Source organism: Zootoca vivipara, chromosome 15 (assembly GCF_963506605.1).
Source record: "Zootoca vivipara chromosome 15, rZooViv1.1, whole genome shotgun sequence".
Lineage (NCBI taxonomy): Eukaryota > Metazoa > Chordata > Lepidosauria > Squamata > Lacertidae > Zootoca > Zootoca vivipara.
In genome coordinates, this window is record NC_083290.1 from 19,944,522 (window position 1) to 19,961,201 (window position 16,680).

General features: G+C 43.3%; 1 protein-coding gene across 3 annotated transcripts in view; it reads left to right on the top strand.

The window, feature by feature from the left end:
* The window catches only part of NTM (neurotrimin), an 836,512-nt gene that overhangs the window by 716,078 nt on the left and 103,754 nt on the right, over nucleotides 1-16,680 (top strand). For all 3 annotated transcript variants that reach the window (XM_035139811.2, XM_035139813.2, XM_035139812.2), the window contains one exon: nucleotides 6,016-6,141. In XM_035139811.2, coding sequence (XP_034995702.1) covers nucleotides 6,016-6,141 — 126 coding nt within the window. The remainder of the gene's footprint in view (nucleotides 1-6,015; nucleotides 6,142-16,680) is intronic.

Below are 16,680 nucleotides of genomic sequence, written 5' to 3' on the forward strand. Positions count from 1 at the left end.
TCCTTGCTTGCACCACCTGCTTGCCTTCCAAACCTCTCTTTTTATTTTATTTTGCCCAGATACGCTGACATCTTAATAAAATATTTTGATATAGCTGAGCTGAGATTGCCGTTGAATGTTAAATAATACCGGGTTTATATTTGTTATCACTTATTTATTAAGTCTTTGTTCCCCGGTGTAGAGTGGGGAAATCTTCCCATTATACCTGTTATGTCGCAGGAAAAGGCACTTTAAATAATTCATTTGATTAATTATTCAAACATTTAATTAGCATATAATAACTGTCGTGTTAAATCCGAGCTTTGCGGGCTTGAATTAAAAGGGTAACTAACGGCAGGCTTTGCCTCTGTCATTCCAGCTTCCTTCCCATGCTGGCTGGGGCTGTCATTGCTGCTTCTCTGCACCCGATACTGATTGATGCAAACCTTTTCAAGTTTTGCATCTCAGAGATAGGTGCAAATGGGAGCCCATTGATGGCCAGTTCATAATAATTAATTGATTATCGCAGCTGACATTTCCAAAGAACCTTTTCAAGCAAAGATCAGGGAAGGGAAGAGAGATGGGTGTTAAGCGCTTCTGTCATGGAACCTCACCTGGAGGCCAGAACTTTGCCCCTCCCTGAAAACGAGGCCACGCGAGTTACACAATTTCATATTTATCGATTAAAATGTTTTCTGTAATTAGAGCTGGGATTCTGAAGTCTGCAATCAGGTACAGCTAATGGAACTGAATTTTTCAGCAGGGTTTGGTAGCGTGGCATTTACCTGTCATTCCGTCACAGCCATCCATCCACACAGCTTACTGGCAGGGAGAAGGGTGAGCCAGCAGTGAAGTCAGTGCAGTGCAAACATACTGTCCAGAATTGCTGGATTGGCTCTGCCAGTGCATTTGCACCCACGCTGACCTTGCTGCCCCTCCCTTGCTCATTCCTAATATGCCAGAGGGATGGCGGTGATGGGAGGTGAAAGTAAGTTGTCATCCCCCACCCCCACCCCTGCACCTGGGCCCATATCTTCAAAGATTACACTGCATCTGGGCCCATATCTTCAAAGTGTCATTTGGCTCTAAGGATCATGGAGTGTTTATCAGTATTATTACTATTACTACTACTACTACTACTACTACTACTAATACATATCTGTATGATAAAGTTATCATTTCCTTCAGATTCAAATTATGACAATTATTTATTGCATTTGTTTCCTTTATACTCCACCTTTTTTCTCTAAGGAGCTCAAGGTGACGTACATGGTTCTCTCACTTCTTATTTAATCCTTACATCATCCCTGTGAGGTAGGTAGCCCAGTGCTCTAACCATTATACCAGGCACCCCCAAACTGCGGCCCTCCAGATGTTTTGGCCTACAACTCCCATGATCCCTATCTAATAGGACCAGTGGTCGGGGAATATGGGAATTGTAGTCCAAAACATATGGAGGGGCAAAGTTCGGGGATGCCTGCATTACACCATACTGACTGACATCTCATTGTAACATCAAGCGGGAGCTCAATGGAGACAGATCCAGCCATAAACAGTCAAGAGGACAGCAGTTGTCTGTCCATTCATCTGCTCATCAGTCCACCTGGGTCAGATCCATTCCATAGCTGGATCCACCCAGATGGTTTGGAATAAGATATGCAGATATTAGATCACATCACTTGGTTGTCACATGAACCAGCCTTGGCAGACTTCGCTTAAGACACCATTTCAGCTCAGATTTCTCTCACTTCTTTGCCTAGTGAATCTAATGACATCTTTATGGTTTGATGGCACCTCTTCCTTTATACTATACTCAAATAACGGCTTTATCGTTTACTTGTCTTCTTCAATGACTTACTTTGGCTAACATGCCATTGGGATAACTCCATGCATGAATGGAAATTCAGCCCCATTCCCTGCCCCACCCAATGCCAAAGGCCTGTTCCATTAGCTTGTGTTCAATCCTCTGTTGTCCTCTAGTGTACAGTTAGAATATTAGCTCTTGATTCAAAAGCCAGGAAAACGAACTCCCAGCAGCCCTTCCGGACGCGGTGTAATTCATTACCTACCTTGATTTCCACTTAAAATGTACTTTAACTACACTTCCAGCTACAAACCCTAAATCACCCCCGTGTTCACAAAAAGTCCATCATTTTTTATTTTATCGTGCAGCATGACATAATCCCTTCCTGAGCGTCTCGAAGTGCTTTACGGATCAATAAATTACTTACCTACGCACGTCAGAGGCAATGTATGCAAGGCCACTGCAGTTCCTCTGCACTCAGATGGCTCACATGAAAAGGCTGGAGTCTGCGCCAGACACAGTGGAGGGAATCCTAGAGGAGGAGGAATCTAAGGAATGAGGAGTGGACCTCAGAGCAGGACCAGCAAAGGGATTTCTTGCTCCATCATGCAGAGGCTTCCAAAGCCACGGGTGCCTTGATCATATCAGCTCAGAGCCCCCATTCATCTTCTGCAAAATAACCGTGAAAGCAACTTCACAGCTGCAGCCATTCTTGGACCAGGAGAACCAGTGTAGTGTAGTGGTTAGAATGTTGGGCTAGGACCTGGGTTTGAATCCCCACTCAGTTATGACACTCCTTGGGCCAGTCACTGCCTCTCACCCTATCCTACTTCACAGAGTTCTTATGGGGGTTAAATGAGGAGGTGGAGAACCCTTGGCCTCCTTGGAGGAAAAGGTGGGATATAGATGCAAAAATAAATAAACAGAGCAATAAAACAATAAACCATTTTTAGTTCAGCACTGGTGATTTCAGAACTGGAGTACTGCAGTACAATCTAAAGTGGGGTTTCCCTTGCGTTTGTTGCTGAAAATGCAGTTAGTGCAGAATGCTGCAGCATGATTCCTCAAAGGAGTGAAGCTCTGTCAGAACCTCCCACCCCCGCTCAGAAATCTGTACTGGTTGCTGATTTGCTACTCAGCCAATTCCAAGGTGTTGCTATTATTATATAAAGTCCTCAGCAACTTGAGACCAGTTTGCTTGATGGATCACCTTAGCCCATTTGTGACCACTTTGGTCTGCGCAACTGGCGCTCTTACAAGTGCCATATAACATGTGCTTCACAGTTGCAGGGAATCGATCCTTTTAGTGTGCTGATTAATATTGGGAGGTTCCTTTGTTGGACCATTTTCAACACTTTCTTAAAAACCAGTTGTTTCTTCAGGAAGGCCTTCCCATGTGTACAAATTGTGGTTTAGAACCTGCTGGTTCTATTTACCATACTTTTCCATGTATAAGACTATGCTTTTTTTCTTCTTTTCTTTAAAAATCATGCTAAAAAGTGGGGGCTGTCTTATACATGGGTAGTGCATAGGGTGGATGTTTGATTGGTTGCTGCCGAGGCTGTCAGAGGCTATTGTGCGTGTTACTGGTTGCTGCGTCAATGGGTGGTGTTGATTGGCTGACGCTCCGGCAGTTGGGCAGGAGATTGGCAGCTTCTGGCGGTGATGGGACAGACGGGAGGCGGATTTTACGGATGAGCGATTTTGCAATCCCCCCCCCAAAAAAAGTTCAAGAACCCTGGGCAATCCAAGCTCAACAACTCTGAATTTTCTCAATTTTCTGAAATTTGAGTTCCCCAAAATAGGGGGCGTCTTATACCTGGGAGAGTCTTATAGATGGAAAAGTATGGTATATTTTGACATGTTTGTGATATCTACTGATTTTTAAAGCCTGTAAATTTTATCAGTATTTCCTTTTGAATATTTCATATTATTATATGCCAATCACTTTTTTAAAAAGTAAGTGGTATGTAAATCTTGTTAGATAAAATTAAATATAAAATAGCATCACCCCACCCTGTGGTTACGTAGAGTTTCTTTCTACGTATGAAATTGGGCATGGAATTCTGAGATAACAAGGGATCATTGAATCCTATAGTTCTAAGGGGCTTCAAATGTTGTCTAGTCCACTGCTGCAGCATCCCTGATAGGTGGCCATCTGGGCGCTGCTTAAAAACCTCCAGTGACAGAGAGCCCACCACTTTCCAATGCACTCTGTTCCACTGACAGCCACCTTATGCCATCAGGAAGTTATTTATAATGTGTTGTCTAAGTTCTTTCTTTCCTTGTAAGTTGAACCTGTTGCTTTGGGTCTTACTGCCTGGAGCCACAAAAAGCAAATTTGCTCCATCACTTATGTAACACCTCTTCAAATATGTGAAGATGCCTATCTGACCACCTCTTAATCATCTGTCCTCCAGACTAAATAGGAACAGGAGGGCAGTTCTTTCCAGGCACTTCTCCATAGTGCTCAAGACTCCAGTGTCCAGACAAAAGCAGTACAGTTTTGGCACTCTCTGAGAACAGAGTGTCTTTTCCTTTTGGGTTCTTATGCTGAGTTCCCCTTTTATTTAATGTCTTTGCTGGTTTCCCATTCTTTGTTTCTGCCCAGTGCTCTTTTGATTAATTAGTTATTTGGCCAATAGTTTTGCACACTATGTTTCAATTGCTGTTTCAGATTGTTGCTTGGCAACCTTGCTTGGCTACGACTTTTTTCCGTGTATGTGCAACAACGGGTGCACAGATACCGGTATCATACAGAGAGTTTGTGTGTCTTAATTAATACACATATAAATGAAGGTAGGATACTTTTCTTAAGAAGCATGGGTCTGATCGCATTCTGTTCCAAATCAGTTTCACTGAAATGCAATTTAGGCCACCAAAGGAGAGGAGAACAGAAGTGTGCATGCACACGAAAGCTCATACCAAAATATAAACTTAGTTGGTCTTTAAGGTGCTACTGAAGGAATTTTTTTATTTTGCTTCGACTCAGACCAACACGGCTACCTACCTGTAACTAGAACAGAACAGAACAGAACAGAACAGAACAGAAGATGGCTGCTGCATCAGGACAATGTCCCCTCTAGTCCAGCATCCTCTTCTCACAGTGGCCAACCAGGTAGTCCATTGGGAAATCTGTAGGCAGGCCCAAGCACAAGAGCCCACTCCCCTCCTGTGGTTTCCAGCAACTGGTATTCAGAAGCCATGCTGCCTCCAATTGAGGAAGCAGAGCACAGCCATCTTCCATGAATTTGTCTAATCCTCTTTTAAATTTATCTAGTGGTCGTCACTGATTCCTGTGGAAGTGATGAGACATTTCATTCCTCATTATATTTTATCCCATGGAGATACACACAAGGAATAATGATTTTTTGTTGTCAACTTCTATAGACATTGGTTTTGTTCGGAAGAGACTGGAAGTACCCTTGTGGATGGTCCAACTACATAATAAAGTCACTGGCACCTAGGGATGGAGGGATGGTGCAACTCTGGTATCTGCTGGTTTCTCAATTTTCCAGTCTTAAATTGAATTTGCCAAATTTCTGCATCAATTTGCAATGGTCTTTTATTTTTTTTTATTTTTATAAAATCTCATGAAAACCCACCAGCATTTTATTGCACATTTTCTGCAATATGCATATTTTTAATGTGATTTGCCTAATATCCCCAAATTTGCAAACTACTTCACCTAATATAATGCATTTTTATATTACTTTCACTAATGGGCTTATGCAACTGGACACTACTGGAGTTTTGCATCACAACATTCAGAGAAATGCAAATTTTGAAGGATAGCAGTGTTTTGGTTGACACATTGTTTTAGAAAGTGTAGATTTAGTAAGTTCACACTAAAACCCATCCTTACTGCAAACACAACAGCTTCATAATTTTTTTTTTTATTTTTTTTAGCACATATGCCTGGGCATGACCAGAAAATTGCATACAACCTTTAGAGAAAGTTAAAATAACAAACAATAACAATATCTGTTACATATTTTGAAAAGAATTATGGGTGAAACCTTGAGCTGAAAAAAAAAGTTATTGCATCTCAGCTGAAATTTTGTGGGGCCTCCAGGGGGGTGATTAAATTGCTTTGAGGGCCAGATCAGGTGCACAGATTTGTGGTTATCATCTTTAGCCTAGTTGTACAGAAACCCACAAGGAATGGTCCATTTGTAAGAGCTTTCAGAAACTGAGACTTGACTTTCATCTCTTTCTATTTGTCATTGCAGTACCTCCCAAAATTGTTGAGATCTCTTCGGACATCTCCATCAATGAAGGTGGCAATGTCAGTCTCACCTGCATAGCTATGGGCAGGCCGGATCCTACAATCACTTGGAGACATATCTCACCCAAAGGTAAGATACTCTAAGAAGATGTATCTCCCTGTTATGGATGATGGGACTTCCTCGTGTCAGACATATCATACTTTGGTGGTGATCTTAGATTTGGCACTGCGTGTAGTGCTCTGCGTTTGATGATGATGATGATGATTGAGAATGAACTGCAAAATGGCTACTGTCCATATGGATGAATGTTGCCAAGGGGACACACTTTGCAAAGGCTCTATGTGTCTGATTCAAATACGTGGAAGGAACAGCATCCATTTTCTTATTGTGGATCATGTGGTTGAATGATCAATGAAAAAGGGATTTCTGCCTATGGGAAGTTAAAATGTCAGGGATTTTAGCCTAGACTTCTCTCTGATCCACCCTCTTTCCAGACACAAGGGGGTTGTTTTGTTTGTTTGCTTGCTTGCTTGTTTTAACTTGAGGAATATAGATGCATGCATTCACTCAACTTCCAGTCTGAAGTGGTACAGTCTGAGAATGGCTGCATCATCTCCTATTGCTGCTTGTTTGAATCGGTTCTGAGTCCAGGAAGGAGAAATTAAAAACACTCTCACACATGCCTTCTTCAGTCATGATAGCTCTCATATTGCTCTGCCTGGGTACAGGGATGTGCTGAATAGCTCCTCCCCTGTCATCTCCGTGTGCAGTGTGAACATCAGTAGTGAAGGAGTGGGGCCAGCACATCCCATTTTGCCGCTTGATGCAAAACAGGAAGTGTCGCCATGTCCTACCACTGCCACCATACCTGCTGCTGCTGCTCCCACCTCCTCCTCCACTGCCTGCTCTGTGGCTGCATGCCCTGCCAGAGAAGTCACGCTACCATTGGTGCTCATTTTTTGGTAAGATCACATTGATTGGGGAGAAGATCTTGAATCTCACTTGACTTCAGGCAAGATCTCACCCATAATGGTCACAATCTTGCCTCTTCTCCACTGTTAGTGGGGCAGGAGGGCACCCTCAAGGGTGTTGCCTCAAAGGCTTCTGCTGCCTGGGGCAGTGGCTGTTTAGTAATTTAATTCACCGAAATTGTAAATGCTTATATGCATTGCTATGTGTTTTGTTCGGTAACCGAATTCTAGTAGTTCTCGTGATTGGCTAACGTTGGTCACATGGGAGGCATCCAGTGAAGGAGAGAATCCATTTTATGTTACACAAGTAGACTGTGTTTTAGAATTCACTGTGAACACTGCTAAGTTGAATAGAAAGTTGGAGTGTTTCTTTTCTGCATGAAAGAAAGACAGCAAAAAAGACAGCAGAAGAAAGTAAAAGTGAAAATCCCTTATAGGAGCTGCAAGGCATGGCCTAATTGAGATACAGAAGGTGCTGAGCTCTGGAAAGAGAGGAAAATACAGTTGTTTGGGAGTTAGAAGAAAAATCTGTAAACCTATGTTTGGGTGAGCACGTGACTGCAGATAATTGTGTTTTAATTGATCTATAACTATAAGTTTCTCCAACTATAAGTTTCTCCAAGTAAAGCTTTTGAATGTTAAAGTCTGGACACTGGTTTAATTTCCAAAGAAGGGTGTCAGTCCTATATATGATTTAAGCTTCTTAGCTGTGTTTTCTCTATTCTGAGGGTTCCCTTGCTGTAGATGTGTCTGTACAGACACCTGGCAGGGCTGCTTGGCATGCCCCAACTCCCATGTGCACAAACAAGGGAGGGATAAAGATCAAAGGAAGCTGTGTTGGGTCAAAGTCTGAACAACATAACCCACAAGCATGGATTTCAACACAATTGCCACCAATCTTTGCCTAAACTCCAATTTCAGAATGAATCTGGAGGTTCTTGCTTGGATGAGGCATCATTATGGATTCCAGAGGGAGCCAAATAGTGCAGCTTGGCCCTGCACCCCACCCAACCTCAATCACCCCCCACCTGCCTGCATTCCTACTTACAATTCCTAGGTGTGATGCTGCCTGCCAACTTCCTCTTCCTCATTGTTGTAAAATTCAGCAGGATGGGAACAAAATTAGAATTAGCTGGCTGTGCCTGCCGTTGCCTCTGGCGCCACCTGCTGCCAGGTTCCCTGCCTCCCACCCTATCAATTCCAGCAGGCACCAGCCACTACCGAAGCCCAGAGAGTTTTGATTAGACTGTTGCAATTTTACAGGATGCTTACTACCCATCTTATTGTTGTGTCAACCCATCTAACTCCAATCAGGCCCTCTGCCTGTTTCCTGTTACCTCTGCCACCCTAATCAACAGTTCGAGGCCCCGTCTGCCACCCACGGGGTTTCGCTCCAGCTGGCCTGTGATGCTGTCAGGTGTTGCTTCTGCTGCTCACTTTTCTGCAAGGATGTTTTATTTTCTTTGCTGTCAACCAGCCAGTTCCTTTTCCCCCCAAGAGAGCTTTACCTGAGTTTGAACCAGATGTCTCCATTTTACTTAGGATTTAGCTGCTATGGAAACAGCCGAAGCATCAAGGGGAGAGGAGCAAGCTAATCAGAAATTACCTGCAGGGTTAGGTAATTTACTAGAGCAGCTTTCGCCAGATTTCATGTCCAGATTACATGCTCTGCATTAGCAGCCTGGTCACCCTCAAAGATCGGTCGACACAGGCTTCTCTTTTCCCACTCAGCCTGCTGGATCCAGAGGTGGCATCCGGAAGAACGGCAAAATGTTTCCTTCCTTTGCAATGCATTTGCCGAGCAATTCAATGTAATTGTCATCAGAGTCCTGCAAAACCTATGGTGCCCAGGAGGCAAACTGCCTCCTCCAGCAAATTCCATCTGAACCAGTAGAGATGAAACTGCAGGACCCAAATAAATTGCCCACCATCCCATCATCACAACAGTGGCCAATCCCATATTCAGGCACCACTTAGTTCCTGGGATGTGAACTGCTATAGTGCAGAAAGATTATTTTAAAGGTTGGCTTCCCAGAGATGTACCCAACTCCAGCCCTGCCCGCCACATGCCTGCCTTCTCACATGCAGGCTGTTGCAGGAACAATAAGGACCATAGCTGTCAAGTTTCCCCTTTTCTCGTGAGGAAGCCTATTCAGAGTAAGGGAATTTCCCTTTAAAAAAAGGGAGAACTTGACAGCTATGATAAGGACCTTTTATTTTTCACTGTGCAATTCCAAACCATGGCTTTGCATTTCATGCATGCTATTTTCTATGAGGGCAAACAGCACTCCCTTTGGCAAGAGTGATCTGTTCCCTGCCCCCCCCAGCAGTTTTTTTTGGGGGGAGATAGAAAGTGAGAGATAGGTAGCACCCACTGACATTTGCTCTAGCCCCACCCAACACTGAGTTCCGACCCACTCACCATGGTCATGCCAGCCTCTGACAGATTACCCTATGATGGAATTCAGCTCTTGAAAAAAAAGTTACCCACACTTGGGCAAAAAGTAGCACAATCTATGTCTGAATCATTGTTGACCATGTATTTCATGTTGACCATGTGTTTCAAGCCCCCTCTGCTCTGAAAAGGATGAGGCACAATTTGAAGCAATATGAGAATCTTATTTAAATACATTTGATTAGGGTTAAAGCTTAATGGTTATTCCAACTAGGCACAACACTATGTTTCAGGCAGAAACCCTTTATGGAAAGAATTAAGAACGTTCCTTTGAACTTCCACTTTAAGGTTGTTTCTAATTAAACTGATTGCTCGTAGGGCTTGTCCCCAGTTCCACTTTTCCCACTCTTCCTAGGCACAGATCCAAGTAGCTTTGTCCTTGCCTGGCCAATTTTCCTGGGAAGACCTGCTCTTTAGCAATAAATTCGGAGCAAACATCAATCCAGAGGAAACCCTATTATTGTTTGTTCCAATTCAGTGGTAAAGATTAGGTTACCTTGTGGGGAAGCGGTGGGGCAAGGATGAGCCCCTAGAATGGCTGTTTCTCCTCAGTGGTATGTGGCCAGTAAACTAGGGGGACTAGGCTAGTTCCCTAAATGTTTCCGGTAAATTAGATTATTAAAATATTGAAGTCTGGTGCCTCCTCCCCAAAGCCCGGGAATCTTCTGCCCGGTTTAGAGAGGGAGGCATGATGCTCTGACAGGGTCCAAGAGCCCTCCCACCACCTTCCCAAAGTCCATACAGCTTTGGGAAGGAGGCAGGGGGATCTCCAGCATCCTGTCAGAGGCCTGGGTGGAATCTACACACATATTTAAAAAATGCTGTGAAAACGTTTTGTTTTTTTTAAAAAAAAACATTTTGAAAAATACATTGAATTTTGCATAGCTCATTTTCACCATCTAGTGTCACATTTGTATATTTCACTTTACAACACATTTAAAACGTTTTACTTGCAGCTGTATAGCTGAGTCTCTGGCAGCTCCTTCCCAAAGTCCAGGAAGCTTCTGCCCAGCTTAAGGAGGAAGGTGTGATGCTCACGCCTGCAGCATCCCCCCGTCACTCTCGCAAGCTGGCGCCTCTGGCCCTAACCGTTCCCCTATGGAAAAAAATTCCACCACATGCCACTGTTTCTCCTACTAAGCCATTAAAACACTTCCAGCCCCCTTTAAGGCTCTCTTCCTTCTCCCCAGAGAAATATCTGAGATGCTCTGCCTAGCAAACCCAGAAACACCCAGCCAAGTCTCCATACTTAGCATCTAATGGAGAAAACGTTTAGGTGCCTTTATCTTTTCTGTTTATGAGATGAAAAGCAGATCAGGGGAGGGCTATTGGGAGTGCCAAAACATACAGGAGGGGGAGAAAAATATATGCCCACCCCCACAACATTGCCCCGCTTCTCTCTTTTCTCCACTGTAGCTGATAGGTCCATCTTCGTTGGATTGTTCTGATCTTTTTAAAAAGCCACTTAAGCTAATGGCCATGGCAGCATTCTGTTGCAATCACATTTCTAGGTTAATTTCACATTATACAAAGAAGTGCATCCTTTGTCTGTCCCGTGCCTGCTGTTGATCGTTTTCATTGAAGGGCCCCCAACCTCTCATGTTTCAAGAAGGAAATAGAGTGGGAGAAGAAACCACCAAATTCATAACAAATGCTTATGAAGAAGCCTAGGCATGGGTGGATTCCTTGGATTCTGTCTGTCTCCCTGTCCTTTTTATGCTCCTCTTGCGGCAGGATTTTTTTCCTGTCCAGCTCCTGGCACACAGTTGGTAGGCCCCAAATGTAAAGTTGCAGCCACAGAATTAGTTTTCAGTGCAGTTGTGACACAGTCAAGAAGTAAGTTTTTGACTCATTGATACCGCAGACCCAAATGCTCCAGCATCAAATGCTACGAAGCATGGAGGGTATTGGGAAGGGCCTGTGCTGGCACCTGGCGGGGACAAGTTCAGCCCAGCAGCTGAGAGCCCAGCATGTATTTTTGGAGTCCTGCGTAGGGCTGAGATGGTTCTAATGGCAGGTAAGAGACCCATCCGCTGTAGTGCCAGCTGAGTGGGCAGAAGGAGAGTGGCATGCCGAAGGCCAGGAACTAGAACAGTGTGTGGGAAGCAGTCATACAATTTCTCTGCACAGTGTACTGACCCTCTTTCCTCTCTTCTTGTGTGTGTGTGCGCGCACACACACACACACACGTTGTGCCAGTCCCAGTTTCAAAGCTGCTATATAATTAATTGGTTTCAGCCACAGAACTTTCAAGTCTACTAATAACGAAGGAGGTCTGAAGAGTTCGCCACACTATAGAGGCAGGGTATACAGAGTTGCTAGCCTGAACTCTGCTACTTCAGCTTCCATGGTTTCCAAGCCAAACCAACCTCGAACTGGGTGTTTGTGTGGTTGGAACGCTCCAGAGCATCTGAGCCCGAGGCAAAATTTGGGAGCTCCAGTCTGTTGCTGTGTCCGTGTTGTTGACTTATGCTTTGGATTTGCCGCTTTAGGCCTCCTTCATGCAAAGTGTGAAAACATGGTTTGCCTCATGAAATACGACAGTGGGAGGCAGAAATATTACAAGGGAGGGAGGGAGGGAGGGAGGGAGGGAGGGAGGGAGGGAGGGAGGGAGGAAGGAAGGAAGGATGGATTTTGGCAAAATAGAGGCTTATGCATGGAATGTATTAGGATGCCTGCTGTATTTGAGTTGCCTCTGGATCCCGGGGTTCACCCAGACAGTAGAGCAAGTGCAATCAACCTTTCTCTACAAGATTTTCTCTGTTCCAAGATGCGTCCCATATGCAGTTTTATGTCTAGAGGGAGCTCAACACAAGGTGGAATCTGTCGCCTGGGCAAGATTCCTTATATTCTGGCTAAAAATCTGCCTCAACTCTGACAGAGATCCCTTCCTCCAGGTAATGCTTTCGGACACCTTCCTCCCCCCAGGGCTGCAACACTTCAACAGGAAGGTACTGCAACTGGGGCTTTCAATAGAACTCCTTCGCTCAATGTCCTTACAATCTGCCAAAGCCACAGTCATTACTAGGTTGTGGGACATTGAGAGACAGGATCTTATAGCGGCAGCAGGCACAACATGTTCCCCCCTTCTTTTCCACCTCCCGTGGGCTCATGAAACAAAACCTAACTATCTTGACTTCCTACTGAACCCACAGGAAAGAAGGGCATTTTCGTTGGCCAGGTTCAATGCAAATCCATCGAACCTCCTATGGGGAAGATTCTCGGGCAGGGCGAAGGATGAGAGGATCTGTCCGTGTCATGACCCTCAGGTGGAAAGCCTTCCACATATGGTTTTTCATTGTAACCTTTACGTCGACCTTCGTCAACGGTTCCTGGACCGGCTCTGCATTCCCAGAGGGAGACCAGAGCGGGAAATCTTGCGGTTCCTCTTGCTGGGGAAGGACCCGGTCCTCACCGAGATGGTGGCTCAATATCTTAATTTACTATTTTCTCGGCGTTGTACTCTGCAGTCGTCTGAGTCGCCGGAAGCCCCATTGTCGTGAAAGCGGATGGCGGATTATTCCCTTCCCTCTCTTGGCACAGCGTTTGCCACAGTGACAGTTTTAATCTGTTATTATTTTGTATGCGAGTTTGTTTGATGCCAATAAAGGTTTTACTTACTATTTGAGTTGCCTGATTTGTGATGTGCAAAACATGGCCTATCCAAACCTTACATCCATCACTTGAGGTCCTTCTCTGTGAGCCCCTCCAAGGGAAGACAGGAGGGTGACAGAATGGCTGAGGTCCATGGCTGTGAAAAGTTCTCCCCAGTGAGACCTGCCTGGAGCTGACCCTAACCCCCTTTTAAGCCCCAGGCATTTGTTGTGTTGTGATGGATTATTGTGACTATGCTGCTTGTGTTGTTGTGATGTGATTCTTGAGGTTGATGTTCTGCTAGCATATTGATTATTGCTATGTTTTTATCTTTTACCTTTATTCTGATTGTAAATAGCATTGAAACTATTCTATTCTATTTTTTTTAAAAGGAATGATTCTTTCTCCTAATAATAATAATAATAATAATAATAATAATAATAATAATATCACTACTAATGTCCTGTAAAGATGTTGTTTTTGCCCTGGCTCCTCTGTACAGTGGTACCTCGGTTTAAGGACACAATTGGTTCCGGAAGTCTGTACTTAACCTGAAGTGTACTTAACCTGAAGCGAACTTTCCCATTGAAAGTAATGGAAAGTGGATTAATCCGTTCCAGATGGTCCGCGGAGTCCTTAAACTGAAGTGTACTTAACCTGAAGCGAACTTTCCCATTGAAAGTAATGGAAAGTGGATTAATCCATTCCAGATGGGTCCGCGGAGTACTTAAACTGAAAGTACTCAAACCGAAGCGTACTTAAACCGAGGTATGACTGTATTAGCAGCTAAGTTGCTCAAGTACATTCTGAGCTGTTTGTGGACTACTTCTTCACTACCTCCTTATTACCAGACTACCAGCCCTTATGCATGGGTGTGAATGTTCAGGAAGTGAGAGAGAGTCATAGGGAGGAGACCTGACCAATTGTTGATGAAGTGCTGCGACTTAAGCCTGCTTGGAGTCCATCAGGTGTACATGTTATCAGTCACTGGACTATCTTAAGGAAAGTTTTTTTTCCCTCCTTCTTTTAGTCATATTGCATCTTCTCTGACCCTGCAATATTGACTGTAGTTACAGGAATAAGGTCACTAGAGTCTGGTTAAGGAAATCCAGATACAAGCAATCACTTGTTTCCATGGTTACTGCTTTCCCTTTCATGGGAATCTTCTGTGTTGTCAAGGTGATGGTGTTGTTGGCAAGTGTATGTCCATTGACCTTGTGTAGGCCTCTTGGTTAAAATGTCCCCGTGAGTTGTTTGCAGCGACAGAAGGAAGAGGAAGAAATCTGGTTCAGAATTTTAATGCATGCCTACCTAAATCTGCACATTTTGCAACAATATGTGAGCTGAAATCCACATATCCTTCAAATTCCAGATTTCTCTGAATGTGGTATTGCATTTATCATTTTTGTACCTAACACTTAGAAAGAGAAAAATATCCATATAAATGCATGCATTTATGACAAGAAAATTTAAAATTCATTATATTGGGAGTCATTCTCTGCAAAAAATGTGTACATTAGACTAAATCGTATCCAGAATCCTGTGTATTAAGATAAATTTGCACTAAAATGCTGGCAAATTTTCACGAGAAACTTTTTTTTAAAAAAAATGCAAACTATTGCAGAAATGTGGAGAACTGAACTTGAGGCTGGAAAAATGAGAAAACCAAAGAAGCCAAAATTGACAAAGTCCTCTTATCTTTCTGAGAATCAAGCAGTTAGCTGGGTGTGTTACTTTGAGGAAGCAAAAGGCTGCCCTGAATAAATAGTAGCCACCTGTTCCTTAACAGAGCCGTAAAATATCTAACAGTGCAATTGTGCACCCTCACTCCTGTACTCACTAAAAGCCACCATCTAGAATTCCCTTCCTACTTAGCCTCATCTCAGACCCAGAATTGCCTCTACAAACATAATTACAGTGGAACCTCGGTTTACGAACACCTCGGTTTATGAATTTTCGGTTCACTTTCCATTACTTTCAATGGGAAAGTTTGCTTCAGTTTATGAACACTTCAGTTTATGAACAGACTTCCGGAACCAATTACACCCATGCTTCGGGTTAAGTACGCTTCAGTTTGAGTACTCCGCGGACCCGTCTGGAACGGATTAATCCACTTTCCATTACTTTCAATGGGAAAGTTCGCTTCAGTTTATGAACGCTTCAGTTTAAGTACTCCACGGGCCGTCTGGAACAGATTAATCCACTTTCCATTACTTTCAATGGGAAAGTTCGCTTCAGTTTATGAACGCTTCAGTTTATGAACAGACTTCCGGAACCAATTGTGTTCATAAACCGAGGTACCACTGTATAGGTGGAAGGGATCATGGTGCTAAGATTTGCCAAGTTGTTTGTGTGAGGTGCAATGTAAGAAGAACCATTTCTGGATCAGACCAAATATCTGTCCATTATTGCACATGCATAAATATATTAGTGGTAGGTGGAAATGGAGACTCAGAATACCTCCCCCCTCCCAACCCCGGTTCCATTAGATAAACAGAGCCCAGTTTGTTGGAGTCTTTAAAGTGCAGTTTTTGGAACAGGCTGATTTTGCAGGAAACTCCATTTCCAAATGTGGAAAATCTTGAGAGTCAGCAGTTTTCCTGCTCCCTGTCACAAGAAGTACATTCAGTGATTCTGTTCTGCATGACGAGCTCCGTTGAGACAGTCATGGAAATAGACAGCGAAAGATTGGAGGGAATTGTCTGCAGATGGATCCGATTATTGATGGGCAGGATAATACAGAGAGGTTTTCATTTCATTTTTGGTTAAAGCAATAGAGAGGTACTGAATGTGAGGAGCCGCAATATACTGGAAGGGAAGAAAAAAAAAGAGGGAAGCTGCATAATTGCCTAATCTGAAGAAGAACATTCCAGTGGTATTAATAACTTGCAGTTTTATGACTCTTGTCAGGCCTGTGCCCATTTTATATATGCCACATTTAAATAGAGCAGAATTTGCTTTTGGGGGGGGGATTTCAAAATCTAGATGTCAGACATTAGCCATGAAAAAATGGGTTTTCACTAAACCATTCTGGTTTAGAATTTTCTCTCTCACACAAAAATACATGTGGGAGTAAATAATTCACACAAACATATTTAACCTGTGAGATCACCTAAGCCCATATATATTCATTTGACTGCTTTAATCTCAGTAACTGGCATTGTTGCAGGTGCCACATTCTGCCTTTGTAAGGAATCAACCATTTAGTGCGGCAGCACCCAAACTTTGGAACTCCCTGCCTATTGACATTAGGTGGGCAACTTTGTGCATTTTTTATTGGTGCCTGCTAAAAACATTTTTGTTTATGCAAGCCTTTCCAGACATGCAAAATATTGGCATGTGTTTTAGTCTGCTTTTTTTTAGTTTATCAGTGATTTTATTTATTTTTGAAGGTTCCCAATTGTGTTTTATGAAGTGGTTTATTTATTTATTTACTGATAATGTCATTGCTTTAATCTGTAAACCGCTTTGAGGCTTGCATGTTTGTTTTGCAGTCAAGCAGTATATACATTTTACAGAATAGAAAAATAAATGTGGCTGTCAACTTTATTAGTATACCTCTCCTATCTTTGCTCCATGTTGCAAAATAATAATAATAATGCTAGGGCCATGAAGCTCCTCCCTCCTCTTCTCGCATGAAATTCCACT